This window comes from Etheostoma cragini, chromosome 21, assembly GCF_013103735.1.
Source record: "Etheostoma cragini isolate CJK2018 chromosome 21, CSU_Ecrag_1.0, whole genome shotgun sequence".
NCBI classification, from domain to species: Eukaryota; Metazoa; Chordata; class Actinopteri; order Perciformes; family Percidae; genus Etheostoma; species Etheostoma cragini.
The window spans coordinates 1,790,920-1,806,448 of NC_048427.1; the positions used below are offsets into that span (position 1 = coordinate 1,790,920).

General features: G+C 41.9%; 1 protein-coding gene across 1 annotated transcript; it reads left to right on the plus strand.

Annotated features, from left to right (window-relative positions):
- Nucleotides 1-459: 459 nt before the first annotated feature.
- Nucleotides 460-15,119, plus strand: slc16a5a (solute carrier family 16 member 5a). Its single transcript, XM_034859659.1, has 5 exons — nt 460-693; nt 4,472-4,953; nt 10,474-10,617; nt 11,507-12,346; nt 14,721-15,119. The coding sequence occupies exons 2-5, from the start codon at nt 4,575-4,577 to the stop codon at nt 14,975-14,977; spliced, it is 1,620 nt and encodes a 539-aa protein (XP_034715550.1). The 5' UTR covers nt 460-693; nt 4,472-4,574; the 3' UTR covers nt 14,978-15,119.
- Nucleotides 15,120-15,529: the final 410 nt, after the last annotated feature.

The following is a 15,529-nucleotide window of genomic DNA, read 5'->3' on the forward strand; positions in this document are numbered from 1 at the left end:
ATATATATATATATATATATATATATATTGCATGTACACACACAAACACACACACATCACATCCAATGTAGAAAGTGGAGATATTGTGTGTGTGTTTACATATGTATACTGTATATACACAAACACACACATACTACCAGTCAAAAGTCTTGGGTCACTTAGAAATTTCCATTGCACTCCATTACAGAAGAATACCAGCTGAGATCAGCTGCGTTGTGTTTCTAACCAGAGCATGTTCAGACATTAAGCATGAACATTAAGTGATTGCATAATTTCAAAAGGGTTCTCCAATATTTTTCTAGTTAGTTTTTTAAAATGAGATCAGATTAGTGAACAGAATGTGCCTTTGGAACATCGTATCCATACACACGCACACACACACACACACACACACACACACACACACACACACACACACACACACACACACACACACACACACACACACACACGGAGCTGTCGCCCGTGCGTGGTGCAGCAGGGCTGGGTGGGGCCTGCACAGCGCCGGCCTACGACCCTCCCAGCTCGGTCTCGGTCAGTCCCCTCCCACCGTGGAGCTCCGTGCCGAGGAGCAGACCTCCGCGCGGCCAGACAGCGTGCCCTTCCCCGGTAGTCATCGAGGAGCGACCGCGCCTATGCGTGTGAGTGTAGAGACTGACGGGAAGCTGGACGGCAACAAGCAACAGAAACAAGGTGATTTGCTCTTTTATAAAGCCTTATTTAGATAAACTCAAGGAAGATATTGATGTTTGAATCGCTTCCTCTTCGCTCCAAAAGTGATGATGCAGTGATATTTATCCGTTATAGGGTGACATCACATTGATGGGAACCCAATATATGTGGTGAAATGTCCTTTGTAGGAAGCGGTACACATGACTGAGTAGAGGTAATTTTACGTAACGGGGCTGTGAAGGAGTCTGGACCGTGTTTAGGTGCTTGTCATCCACAAACAAGCTGAAATTATTACCAGTTACCACGTGGGTGAATGTGTAAAAAAAGACTGCATGGGTGTTTAAAAACAGTTCATATCTCATGCTGATGAAGCTCAGTTTGGACAGCTTGAGGCAAGTGTACAGATTCTACTATCGGACATGTCTCGCTCTCATCCCTCCATGGGCTGTCCCACAGGAGACCTTCTGCTCAGCATCACGTTTATTTACCCATGGAGAGCTCTCCTTGACCCCCCTAAGGGACATCTCTGTACTGCAAAATGACTTATAGCTGTGGGAGAGAGTGCAGGAGCTAAATGAGTGAAAACATGCCTTGGTGGGTCAGATTGGAGAGATTTGTGAGGCCATTTTACCTCCACACTGATTCACTACAGACTCAGAGGAAGAGGAATATGAAGAATAAATATGAATGAATAAGATTGTCACTCTACATCGTCAAAAGTGTGATGACACCTCAGCCTGTCCACTTGCTTTTGTGAGCTTTTGATCTGGCCCAGAAGGTTATTCGTGAATACTTAATGCTCTTCTGATTTAGTTTGCACAACCCTCAGAGACTCTTCTAAACACCTGGATGAAAAATATCATGTCTTTTGAACAACAACAAAACCTTTAAGAGGAGACAAAACAGGTAAATAGGGTGTAAAAAAGAATCTACTAAGAGATATCATGAAACTTCCCCAGTTAGTCAAATTAGGGTCACAATTATAAAAGCAACTTTATGCAAAAAAGAGAGAATTAGCATTTTCCATTTAAATGAGAAAAACTGCAGCTGCTCTATTCAGATCATTACAGGAAGACAATCATTTAGATTAGATTAGATTAGATAAGATTCAACTTTATTGTCATTACACAGGTACAATAGCAGTAAGTGCAGGATATACACTGGTTTCATAAGTGCAGGACATGGATATGTACTGAATAAATATAGATATGAATACTGTTCTAAACAGAATTTTACGGATAGATTTGTCTGATGAATATAAAATATAGATAACTACAAGTTTAACACGTTTTTACACCGGGGGGGGGGGGGGGGGGGGGGGGGGGGGGGGCTGGCGTCATTTTAAGTGCTGTACTATTACTACTGTTGTGGAAGCAGAAGAGCCCCAAATCTCTAAATTGATCAGCGCATGAAAGCCAAATTAACCGTCCAATCAGATATTTGACTGTACTGTCTCACCTCGAACTCCTTTTTTCAAAGGAAAACTTCGGCATTTGGGGGATTTTTAGGTGAGAAGATTGATAGTACTCTCATATCTGTACAGTGAATATGTGCAATGTGTCCGCGTACAGTGACCTTAGCCAGGAGTTGTGTATGTAATCTGGGGAGATGTTGCTCTGCGCAGTCGTGAGTACATTTGGAATTGATATTATGAGTTTTTGATAGTTTTTGAAGCAGAAAATCTACTGGAGCATTTGCACAGAAGGCCATTCATTCACGAGGGTTTTCACAAGTGCATGTTTGTCTCGGCCAGAGTCTCTTTGCATCCCCTCGCAGACATCTTTAACCCAGCAGACATCTTTGTTAACTCCAAGTCGGACCTGCAGACATAAACTCACAGGTGTCTTTTAGTTTTCAGTTTTTAAATGAGGATAAAAATGCAGCACCTGAAGGAATAGTGGAGCTGCAGACACCTTGGCTCCACAACAGACCAGAAAGATTAGGTAGGTTCTAGACTGACTGAAGTCTTTCTACATTTTATTAAGAAAACAAAGTCGACCATCTGCCAACTCAGGAGCCCAGATTAGGTCACTTGTTTGATTTTAGGAAGCCTCTGTGTAGATTACTACGGAGCTGGAATCAGCTGAGAGAGAAAAAATGAAACCATGCGTACAGAATACAAATCCGTTCCCTCGGTTTCATAAACGTGAGAAAGGTTAGAAAGATATTCACAGATTTGAACTTCCGTTGTCATATACTCTGCAGCAAAATGATCAAAATCCAATCAAATCATCAAATGATGCATCTAGCCTAACATAGTAAGGTAAGAGCAACGGGGTCGGTTGGTCCATTTCTTTAACTGTCTATGGTCTATATGAGCAGCGGGGGGGTGCTTAGGTCTATAACACCAACACAAATATATGTATTAATTTAATGATTTTATAAGGTGGTGTCTTCAAACTTATCTCAATTATAACTTCTCCTGTTAGTTGTACTACTGCACTTACTTTTAAAAAATCAGTTTGGAGACACTACCTTATTTAATCATTATATAAATACATATTCTTGTTTATAGACGGTCCCTAAGTACCGCCGGCTGCTACTGGAGACCAAAGTTAGTTCTCTGGTTGGATGAAAATGAGTTCTCGTAGCTCGTTGTTGCCCTGACTACGTTAGGAAAGATGCATCATTGGTGATTTAATATCATTTCGCAATAGAGTATTTGATCCCGGAAGTTTGAATCTGTGAATATCTTTCTAACTTTGCTCACGTTTGTAAAACAGAGGGAACGTATTTGTATTCATTGCATAGTTTTTGTTCCTCAGCTGACCCCAGGTGGGGGGGGGGCTCCGTAGATTGCTGTAACTTGGACGACCTCAGAAATGAAGTGATCGCCTCCAGCTTGTACAACACATTGCCAGAGGGTTTGAGCTCTGGTTCCCCTGCACCTGCTGCCTACTGTATTTTATTGCTTCCTTTCAAAGAACAGGCAGTCATTGTTCCACTGACTACTGTTTACCTCTCTCCACACACCTGTGTGTTCACAGGCTGAAGAAAGATTGGGTTGTCAGGCTCCGACTCTGGATTAGTCTTCTGTTTGCTCCTGGAAAGCTATTAAGGCTGATTTAATCATTTTTTACAATAACAATAGTTTGACAAATGACCTTGTGTACTGTGAAAGGTGTCTTTTGTAGTGAGGAACCGACAGAGACGTCACCCGACTCTGCAGTCTCTCTCAGCTCTACAGAGCATCGTACACAACTTACTAGGCTACATCCACACTATGTTTTGGGTTAAAAATGCATATTTTTTTGCAACATTAACGCCTCACGTCTACTCTACTACGGTGTTTCCGAGCCCATAAAACGGAGACTTTTGGAAATTCTGCTGCCCTTCGGGGGGGGGATTGCTTTGTGGTCTGGACCGGCACAACCGGAAACAAACACACACGCCAGTCCGCCTCACCGGTTATGTAGCTTACACAACTTTCTGTAACATTCTTCGCTCCAACATAATACAAGCCTGCTCGTACTTTTTACCACTGTTGTTCTTTCTCCAAAGTATTTTCTGTATTTTTAACTTACACATCTATGATTTTGGACCCCAGAGTAAAGTCAGATAATAGTCACACACCAAATTATTGTGCACATTTTAACCAAAGTTATCACAATTAATCCTGAAGGGGAACATGACCGTTATTACCAAATGTCCTTGCAATCCATCCAACAGTTAAGATATTTCACTCAAAACTGGGTCAGGGGATCATTGGACCAAAGCAGTGGACAGACCGCCCATAAAAACCTCTCCCCACTTCAGCCGCTCTACACAACCTGAGGGATTGTTTGCTCTGTTGTTGCAGGTTTCCCCGAATGTCGCGGCATTTACAGTGCCATGGACAGCAACAGTAACTACACACCCTGCAGAGCTAACACAGGAGCCTCTCCTGAGCTGCAGAGCAGATAATGACTCAGAGAAATGGGATCAGAGGGACGAGTGAAGGCTGCCGCCACTCTGAGGCCTCCGGGGACCTGGAGAAAGTTCAGGAGGCCAACGACGGTATGGAGAAAGTTCAAGAGGCCAACGACTGTGAATCTGAGGAGGCGGGACAGGGAAATGAATGCAGAGACGCCGCCGCCGGGCCTGCAGCGGGAGCAGTCGCAGCTCCGGATGGCGGTTGGGGCTGGATGGTGCTGGCCGCCACCATCATAGTCCTGGCTTTGACCCTGGCGTTCCCGTCCTGTGTGGGAATCTTCTACACCGACCTGCAGAATGAGTTCCACGCCTCCAACAGCGAGACCTCCTGGGTGCCGTCCATCATGACGTCAGTGCTTCACGCGGGAGGTAAAGTAGACGGAGCAACAAATACACTGGGCTCTGTTCTCCAGTCAGTTAATATGTAACCTTAACGCCGTACACATGACATCTCAATTTACCTTCGTTCTACTCATTCAGGCTGGGTCGTTTAACTTTATGACACATTATATGTTTTTAGATTTTATTCCACAATATTATTTTAGGATTTTGAAGAGTATTATCACTTCTTATCAACTACAATATTATTAGTTGTCCTTTAATGCTTCCCAGCCTCAGGTAACTTACATTCCTACCTCCTGTTGTTGAAAATATGAAACCTGAGAGAGAAAATGTTTGCATATTATAACTCTCTTGCTGTGCTGGTGTTGATTTAAAGAAGATCATTCCTTTCCAGATGAAAAGTTGAACTCGGGTTTGAACACTTGGTATGGGGGTCTAGCTTATGGGGACTAACAGACCTGGTATTTTATTATTTTAGGGGCAAGGCCACTTGGCTTTTAGTGTCAGAAACCAAATGCCAGGGCAAGGCCATTAAATACAACCATGATTTAATGCCAGACCCTCCTCCAAAGCGCGCTGAAGGAGGGCCGGGCAAAGCAAGACTACATATAGACAACTTGAGGGTACATTAGGTTTGTTAACATTAAGGTTACAAACATTTAGCTATAATACTCGTTGGGCACGTAACACTCCTTAGGCGACTGGGACAGCTGAGTCAACGCTGTAGCGACATGTTGAGTCTTATTCCTTCCTCCTTTGCAGATGTATCATAGCTCAGCTCAGTTGAGTTTTTCTACTCAGAAGTTTACTCAGTCCCAGCTTTGGTGCGTTGTGACATCAGGATGAGTTGGATAGTTGGGCGATGCCAGATTTGTATCAAACCTCCGATACTGCCGGTAACAGTATGTGTGCAGAGTTTTACTTCATGTTGCCAGATAACAGTTCAGAATCTCAACAAAAGACGCTTGTGTCTAAAAAACATGGTGACAGGTAAGAGGCAGAGAACAAAACTGTGGAATCAGCTAGGGCCATAGGGCATAGGGCATAGGGCATAAGGCATAGGGCATAGGGCATATGGCATAGGGCATAGGGCATATGGCATATGGCATAGGGCATAGGGCATAGGGCATATGGCATAGGGCATAGGGCATAGGGCATATGGCATAGGGCATAGGGCATTTAATCTTTTTGAGGGTTACGGCGCTCATGGCTCCCATGAACCTTCTGCCCTAGTGGCTAATGTGAGCAAACATAAAATATTGAAGTTTGATATTTTGGGGCTTTCAGAAGACTTTTAGGCAGAGTATTTGTCATATTTTATTTTAAAGAACTACATATTAGATGTTGTTTAATAAAGAAACATGTCAGGGTTTTTAAAGTGCTAATCTTTAGGATTTCATTCTTGGTTGTTTGGCTGCAGGCGACAGATCACTGGTACAGAACTTTTCTTTTTCTCTTCTACCTGCAGTATTTAAACTCCACTGAATGCAGAACATTACTAGTAGTCATGTTTCATAGACGTATTGCTTCACAATAGCCATTCTCTATGTTGTACTGGAGCTGCAAAGATTAAGTTATCTATCAAATGTTGTCCACTATTAAATTCATTGCCAACTATTTTGATAATAATTGAGAAGTTCTCTGATTCCAGCTTTTTAAATGGGATTATGTAGTTTCTTCTTTCGTCTGTGACAGTGAACTGAATATCTTTGGAGTTGGGGGTAAAACAGGACATTTGGGGACGTCAACTTGGGCTTTGGGAAACACTGATCCTCATTTGTACACATTTTCTGACATTTTATAGACCAAACTAATCTGTTAACCAAGAAACTAATCAACAGATTAATCAACAATGCAAATAACCGTTTGTTTCAGCCCTACACTGTTTTAATGAAGCAGCAACAGATAACATATAACGTAATAGAGCTGGGAGGAGAGGGAACAGGAGGAGAGGCTGATAAGGATTATAAAATGTGTATTATGACCACAAATGTTGGTCTGATGATGGTTTTATGAAGACTACTTGGCCCTCAGAGTGCACAAAGCCGCCGTCTCTCCACTCAGCACTATCAGCTTCCTTCCAAATCCTTAATGACGCATTATGTAACTTGCATGAAACAGGAAGTAGTAACCGCTTTATTTATTTTGGCAACTTCATGTTTCGGCCTGTGTGAAACAGAATGGAGATTCTGTGACGAGGAGGATTTTATGATGATGCCAGCAGGCTGTTTCCTTATAAAACAAGTCAGAAATAGAGAAGTCTGGTGTGGTGAGGAGGAAATGTTGTTAGGCTGGCCCTGTAATGCAGACTAGGAGACTTTGCATGTTAGAAGGATTAGAGTCAGAGACGTTATTGGACATCTTGGTGCCAGGGGCGATTCTAGGATCAGACCTTTAGGGGGGCTCAGCCCCGGATGAGAATACGACACGGTGCCTTGTAAAAGTGTTGAACCTGTTTCAAGCCCTTTAAACCTGTAGAAAAAATAAGTTTGTGAAATGTTTTTATTATTATACTTTTTAGGGGGGCTGAGGTTAAATTTAGGGGGGTCTGAGCCCCTCTTAAAAGGTTTTAAAGTCACCAATGCCTGGTGGTAGAATAGATGCAAATAACACAGGGTATTAGCCAATTATTTGATCTGTTAACATTCAAAGGGCAAAAACGCCAACTTTTATTATTTATTCTTAATTTGTAAACATTGGGAACAACACAATAGCCAGATTAGCATTACCTCGTGGTCACAGTTCCAGTCTATGATCTACCCAAAGTTCGCCATTCCCAACATTCCCATTTTTGTAAATATAATAAGAACAAAATTAGAACACAAAACAAGGGGTGCATTACCATAAGACATATCTCTACATAATAATATAACGTGCTACACTCCCAGTGTCATCAGCATCAGCTTTTAAAAACACTGTTAATCAGCATTTTTTTTAACATGAGTGCACCTATGTTACATACATTCCTGTGTGACGTCTAGTTTATCTGTGGGCGGGGCTTAGTAATTAACTCCTGCACCCTTTTTTTGTCAAGAGAAGTTGTGTAGTTACGCGAAAACTGACCTAACGGGTCCGTGCCTTAGATTCCTTCTACTTTCCTCCCTCTATTTCTGAAAATACAACAGAAAGCACTTCTGTTTGGCTCACATGTGGCTCACATAAGTTGTGTATTATTAATTAACATGTCAACAGATTTCGACCTTTAGCCCTCAGCACATCAAGTATCTGTTTAAATTAAGTCTAATTTATGATCAACAGACCTCAGAATCTTACTTTAGCATTGGATATTTAATGTAATGTCTGAATTAGATAAATGATTAGATAAAATAAACGATGAAATATAAACTTTTTTAAAGATCATTATTACTAAAAGGCACCTCAAATCATTGCATGCAGTTGGCCTTTAAAATAATCTTTAAAAATAATCTGACAATTTGCAGGGGTCACTGAAGGCATCCTACATTCTGTTTTTGTAGTTTTCATTTAGAGGATAAATCTGGTCATCATCTATATTTCTCTTATTGTCAACAAACATGAAAAGACCCAAACCAACAAGTAAACGCGTGTGTATCCAAACTCTGATATATCTTATTACTCTGTGCCGTATGAGCTGCGTTGCTATTGACAACGTGCTGTCTTGCTGCCACAAACACTTGTACAAAGACTGTACTAGAGCACAAAATGTGAAAATAACCCGCATAACCCAACAAGTGCACTATTTCCTCCTTCTTGAGAAACGTTTGCTAAAATCTGCAGTGACCAGCTGTTTTAGGAAATCTACTGAACGTATTTAAAAATAGAAATCTTACATTTGGGAGCCGTCGTTAATTATTAACGTCTTCAGAGGAACCAGTGGCCCTTAGGACTAAACAACTTCATGGACTTAAGTATTATTCAGGGACACACGTGATAGATGGACACACACACACACACACACACACACACACACACACACACACACGCACACACACACGCATCTTGAGCAAAGACGGCCTTTTTAATAGTCAAGTTATATACAGAACTTTAACATTGTGGTGAAATATAACTAAGTACATTAACTCAAGTACTGTACATAGGATTTGTACTTTACTACAGTCTTTCTTTCATGCCACTTTCTTCTTTCACTCCGCTACATCTCAGAGAGAAATCATGTAGTTTTTACTCCACTACATTCATCTGACAGCTTTAGTTACTTTACAAATAATGATTTTTGCACACAAAACACATGCAGTTGATAAACTGTGATGTTTTATAATAATTTTAACCACCCAACAATATAACAGCCCACAATACAGCAGAAATGATTAGTTTCTAAAATGTAAGGGAATTTTCTGCATCTAGTACTTTTAATTTTAGGACTTTAAGTAAATTTTCCTGATATTTTCATACTTTTACTTAAGTAACAGGACTTTTACTTGTTACTTGTCTTCATCAAAGCTGCTCATGTGTTTGAGCTGCTCACGTTGACGTGGATGGAGCCGCCTCCACGGTGGGTCGAAGAACGCATTCAGCTGCAATTCAAACTATGATGTTAGTTCACCTAGAAGTAAAGACAGACTTAAAACAAGTAGAAACAACAACAAATCACAGCTTAGCAGCTCTCGAAATGAGGACCAATGACAATGAAAATAGAAAAATTGAACTAGTAAAATATAGAAATCAAGATGATTAAACACAGTGAGGTGATACATGTGTAAGGTACTTTCAGATTTCATTTGAAATGTAAAGGGCATTTTAAACAAAATTTCTTCTTCTTATTATTATTATTATAGGTTGTTGCACTTTCAGTTCTTGGGGTTTATTGCACATAAGTCTCACAGAGGGGGGAGATGGGGAGGAGGAGGGTTGTGCACTTTATTTCCTAAGTAGATATAGAATAGTATTAAAGTAGATATAGAATAGTATTAAAGTAGATATAGAATAGTATTAAAGTAGATATAGAATAGTATTAAAGTAGATATAGAATAGTATTAAAGTAGATACAGATTAGTATTAATGGTGATGTTTTCAGTGTTGGATCTTTGAGGCTTCTTTTGCAAACCTTAGTCTGAGAACACCATGGTTCAGTAGGTGCAGGTACTACCCTCTCAGTACTTTGCCGTTGCCTAACAACAAAGGCACGTGTTGAATTTTGGCACCCGCGTCGGTGACCTTTTACCGATATACCCCGCTGTATTTAGCACCGAGGCTTCACAATGCTGAATGTGAAACACAAATCGAGGGATGGATGACGGTAACAGATACATTTGCCCTGCAGCGCAGCTTATTTCCACACTAGCGTAACATAAATCAGTTATATGGGTCAACTAACGGCTAAACTTGAGCTAAACACCATGTGCACACACTGAGTGAGAGAGAGTGAGAGAGAGAGAGAGAGAGAGAGAGAGAGAGAGAGAGAGAGCAAACATATGTTCAGTCATGCTTTCATTCATCCGGTCCAGATTACAGCGAAACACCATCAGCAGAGGCCTCGCCTCTTTTGTATAAGCCTTTGTCCGTTCCTGCTCCGGAGTGCATTAAACTAAGAGCATTGCATCTCATCCACAGGTCCCTTTTGTAGCGTGCTGGTGGAGAAACTTGGTTGCCGAGCGACGGTCATGTTGGGCGGCGTCCTGAGTGGGCTGGGAATGGCCGCCAGCTCATTTACCCAGTCCATCACACAGCTCTACATCACAGCCGGGGTTATCACAGGTCAGCAAACATTCAGCACATTTATTACCCCAGCTGGCACGTGATGAGCAGCGGCGCTCCACCTGGCCGCCACCGAACAGCAGCCGGACACGAGCTGAACATCTGGCAGTACAAAAAATATTAAAAAATGGAATTCTATGAATCAATGGTGAATCTGTAGAGGTTGAATCGCAATACTAATCGTCAATTGACTTTTTTGCACACCTTTAATGAAAATATTTATGAATATTGGTTCTATCTATCTATCTACTTTAAAATAGATCAATTAAAGCCAATTTAAACATTAAGGATAGTTCCCATTCATTCCAATTTGGTCACATCTTTTAAGTCAAATGACTTTATGACATTTATGATTAAATTGTACTCCCCAGTGTAATTACTGAGATGGTAAAACGTTTTGGTCACTTTTTGTCAACAACATACCAACAGTTCCACTAGATAATGTAAAGGACTTTGTTCAAAGGGAAATCTAAAAATTATGTAATACGGCTTTCTTCAAAAAACTATGGTAAATACAGTAATAGTTGAACTAGGAAGTCTTTTTAGAAACTAATAATTTGCTCTCATTTTATCTTCCAGATAAGATTAACTGACCTGGGGCTTGGTTTGAAACGGGCTGATGGTCTGACTTTGTGTCACTGTTTTCCAATCTCAGCAACTCACTTGATGAGCACGATCTTATTATTTCCTTTAGGAATTGTAGATAAAAAACTATGAAATAAAGAGCCAAGTTGTAATAAACCAGATTTAAATCAAATGATCAGAATGCTTCCGATTGGTCAGGGACGCATCTTTACATTTTCTTTTCTATACATAGTTTTTAAAGTCCATGAACACATCTTCTCCTCTGATGTTGTGTCTCTCTGAATGTCTTCTCCCGTCGTTCCAGGCCTCGGTTTCTGCTTCAGCTTCCAGCCGGCGGTGACGATCCTCGGGCACTACTTTGTGCGTCGCCGTGCGTTCGCCAACGCGATGTCGTCCACGGGCACAGCGCTGGGCCTGTGCTTTCTGCCTTTCCTGGGTGACTACCTCCACACAGAGCTGGGCTGGAGGGGCAGTTTCCTGGTTTTGGGGGCCGTCCTGCTGAACTGCTGCGTGTGCGGAGCAGTGATGAGGCCCCTGCAGCCCCCCAAGCATCGCGGCCAGCCGCTCATGAACCACGGACCCCCTCCGCCTGAGGAGGAAACTGTGAGGACGGAGAAAGGGGGGATGAGAAGGATATGGAGCTCCTTGGGGGCTTCTCTGTGCAAACACATGGCATTTGATCAGCTGTGCTACAACGCACGTTACTGTGTGTACTCCATAGGCATCACCTGGATGATGCTTGGGTTCGTGGTGCCTTTAATCTACCTGGTTCCCTACGCCACAGCTAACGACATGGAGCAGAGCCGGGCCGCGCTGCTGCTCTCCATCCTGGGTATGGTCAACATCGTGGTGCGGCCGCCCTTCGGCATCCTCTTAAGCATGTCGTGGTTCAAAGGGCGTCACATTTACGTGTTTTCTGCTGCTTTGCTGGTCAACGGGCTCAGTAACAGCATCTGCTGCATCGGGCCCAGCTTCCCCGTGCTGCTGGTCTATGTGGTGGTCTACGGGCTGTCCATGAGCGTGGTGGGCTCCCTGATGTTCACTGTCCTCATGGAGATAGTGGAGATGAGCCGCTTCCCCTCGGCTCTAGGTCTGCTCGCTATCATGGAGAGCGTCACGCTGCTCATCGGGCCTCCGCTGGCAGGTAACGTACAACGTTTTAGAAATGGAGAGAAGAGATCTGGTGGGAATGTGGGGCACACTATCTTATAATCACAAAGTCTACACAGAATTAGCCTCAGCTGGTTTTTCCAGGCTTCAGGCAGATTGGAGATTTAAGAATAATCAGTTTTAATCCTGGAAGAGCTGCTCTGGAGGACAATGGGTTCAGTGGTTGAGTTTAGAGCTGCAAAGATGAATCAATTAGTTGTCAACTTTTAAGTAAATCGCCAACTATTTCGTTTAGCGATGAATCAGTTTGAGTCATTTTTTATGAAAAAGATTTTCTGATTCCAGATTCTTAAATGTGAATATTTCTGGTTTCTTCACTCCTATGTGACGCTTTGAGTTGTGGACAAAACAAACATAATGAATTTAAAATTCCAACTCAAAGAAAGCGGTAGGAAACGTAACATACACGCATCCGGCGGAATTTCTTGCAGCACCGGAGCAATCCCGGAAGTGGAAAGTGGAAAAGACTACACTGTAATTCAACTTTCTAGAGAATTATAAGGGATTTACAGACCCAAAACATATTTCCTTTGATGACAACCTAACCCTTTTTCAGTTGTTAAAGAGCAAAGCCGTTCAGATGTGTGAAGGGATCCTGTTAGGACTCGTATCCATGTTCACGGAGACATGAGCGCTGAGATCAACATGCGGTCATATGAGACGAGGCAGCCTCGGCCCTCTCTCCCCTGCCACTGAACTAAAACTCCACTCCTTCAGAATGAAGCACACACTTGTTCCTTTTGTTCTCCGTGTGTACGGGACAAATTAACTAAGAACAGGATGTTGTTCACAGCAACAGCCCCCGGGCTGGAGGAATGTTTCATCCCTGTATTTACGCCGTTCACATAACACAAACAAGCAGAAACACGGCACACATGCAGGCCATCTGACTGCACATGTGACTTGTAAGCTATGTTTTTGAATCTATTTCAAGTCGGCATTTCTGCTGTAGATCTACGGCAGGTAGACAGAAAACACGGACATGCAGCAGGAAAGTGTACTGAGCTTCGAAGCCATTCCTACAAATCCTTAAGTTAATAAGTTAATCTTTTTCAGCTGGTCGGGAGATTAAAGATTGTCAAAATCTTGAGTACATAACTGCAAAGGACTTATTTTATCACGGCTCTCATTGTATTAGTTCAGAGTGCACTTAATAAATCAGTTTAAATAGGAACAATGGGTTACTGCCACTGGTTTGAATCTAGAGGTTTAGGTAGTATACTACTAGAAAGGCTAAATTTAACCAATGTAAAAGCAAACATGCTTGGTAGTAAACTAGAGTTACCGCCTTGTGGTCGTGTGCGTCTGCCAGCCCGTCTAGTTATAGTTCCCATCCATATCTGTCCAGACTCAAACTATATATCTGAGTTCCTTTCTGTTTTGTACACAAAATGTTTGAGTTTTCCACATTTTATAAAACATACGTAATTATACATTTTGTATGAATTAAGTATTGCAGTGACAATTAACACTCAGTATTTAACACTTGTATTGGTCTACATTCCTCCACAACAGAAGAGTTCCTGTAGAGGAAAAGTCTAAAAAGAAATAGTCATGTCATGTCATGTTAATTTATAAAACACATTTAAAACAAGAGAAGTCAAGCCAAAGTCAAAGGTACATAACAAAATGGCAAACGTACAAAAGGAACAGTTCAACATGTACAACCCAACGGGCATGATAAGCCAAAGTCAAGTAAAGAAATCAGATGTCAAATCAACAGTAGATTAAAAATCAGTGCAGGGAATTAAAAAATAAGACAAGCAGCTTCAACGGAACTGAAAGAGTAAAGACGTATTAAATAAAATGTTAAAACATTAAATGTTGACATTATTATTATTAGTATTGTCATAACCTTTATTCATTCAGGGAGGGCCATCGAGAGAAAGCTCTCTTTTCCAATGACGCCTTGATTACAGCACAAATAAAAAGTCACATAAAAAACATCTAAGAAAATACCCTAAGGAACAACCACAAACTTATAAAAGTACGTACAAACAATAAGAAGAAGAAGCGAATAAGAGGAGTCCCTACGTAACCCATTTTCCAGCGTCATCTTGAACGTCCCAGTGGAAACGAGTGGTTCTAACTGGAGGGAACCATCCTGAAGCCAGTCCCATGTGTCAGGAGCCTAGAAGATAAAAACACTCTTTCCTAATTTACAATTAAAGTGTAGCGTCTAATACGTCTACTGTGTGTCTGTGAGCTATCTGATATGTTGTTTTAGTGAAATGTAGCAGCGAAACACACACGCAGTTTGCCACATACAGCACAAAATACAACGATGGGAGAGAAACCCATCCCCAGTTACTGAGGATTTGTCTTGTTGTTGTTGTTGTTGTTTTTAGGAGTCCTGATCGACAAGACAGGCCAGTACTACCACGTCTTCTTTGCCTGCAGTGCCGTGGTTGCCTCCTCTGCTGTGTTCCTCATGGTGTCCTTCTGCTGGCTGGATAAAAGGGACAGCGCCTTGTCCCAGCAGGGTCAGCCCCCCGCTGCACCTGAACCAGCTGTTGCCTTGGCGCCGGGCTGTCAGTACATCAGCGTCCCCACAGAGGGAGACAAAGACAAGGCCTCGTCCAACGGGGCAGAGTACAGCATATGACCGCCCTGTGGACCAGATCTCACCATGGGACACTTCTAACTCAGACCGCTTTTAGGGATTATTTTCCCATGTTTGTATCGGCTTGTTCGGTGCGCCAGATGTTGCAACGTTTCTGCTATCTGGTGCGCCATGAAAGCCCAAACTAATAATATAGATAATATCATTTTGCACAGTTTATCCAAAGTTAGACACTTAATCCTACTTACCAAAATGAAGAGATGTGCACTTACAGCTACAACACGGTTGTATAAGTAGTACAGAATGCTGCTGATCTTATCCACGTGATCACACAAGCTATCCTAAATCCTCGCTGTCAGGCCAGAAACCTCGTATCTCCGTATTCTGTCATTTACATCTATTTGCATAAATCGGTGCTATTTGTCACCCTTTGCATATTTTACAAATATTTTAACAGTGACATGACTTTGTCTGAGGTAAATACATCAACATAATGTTTCTAAAATTAGCTTTTTCAGACATACAAGGTTTTCAGCCCACGGAGACGATATGAGGTATCTCACTTCATGAAGCCAAGTTACATCAATCAATCAA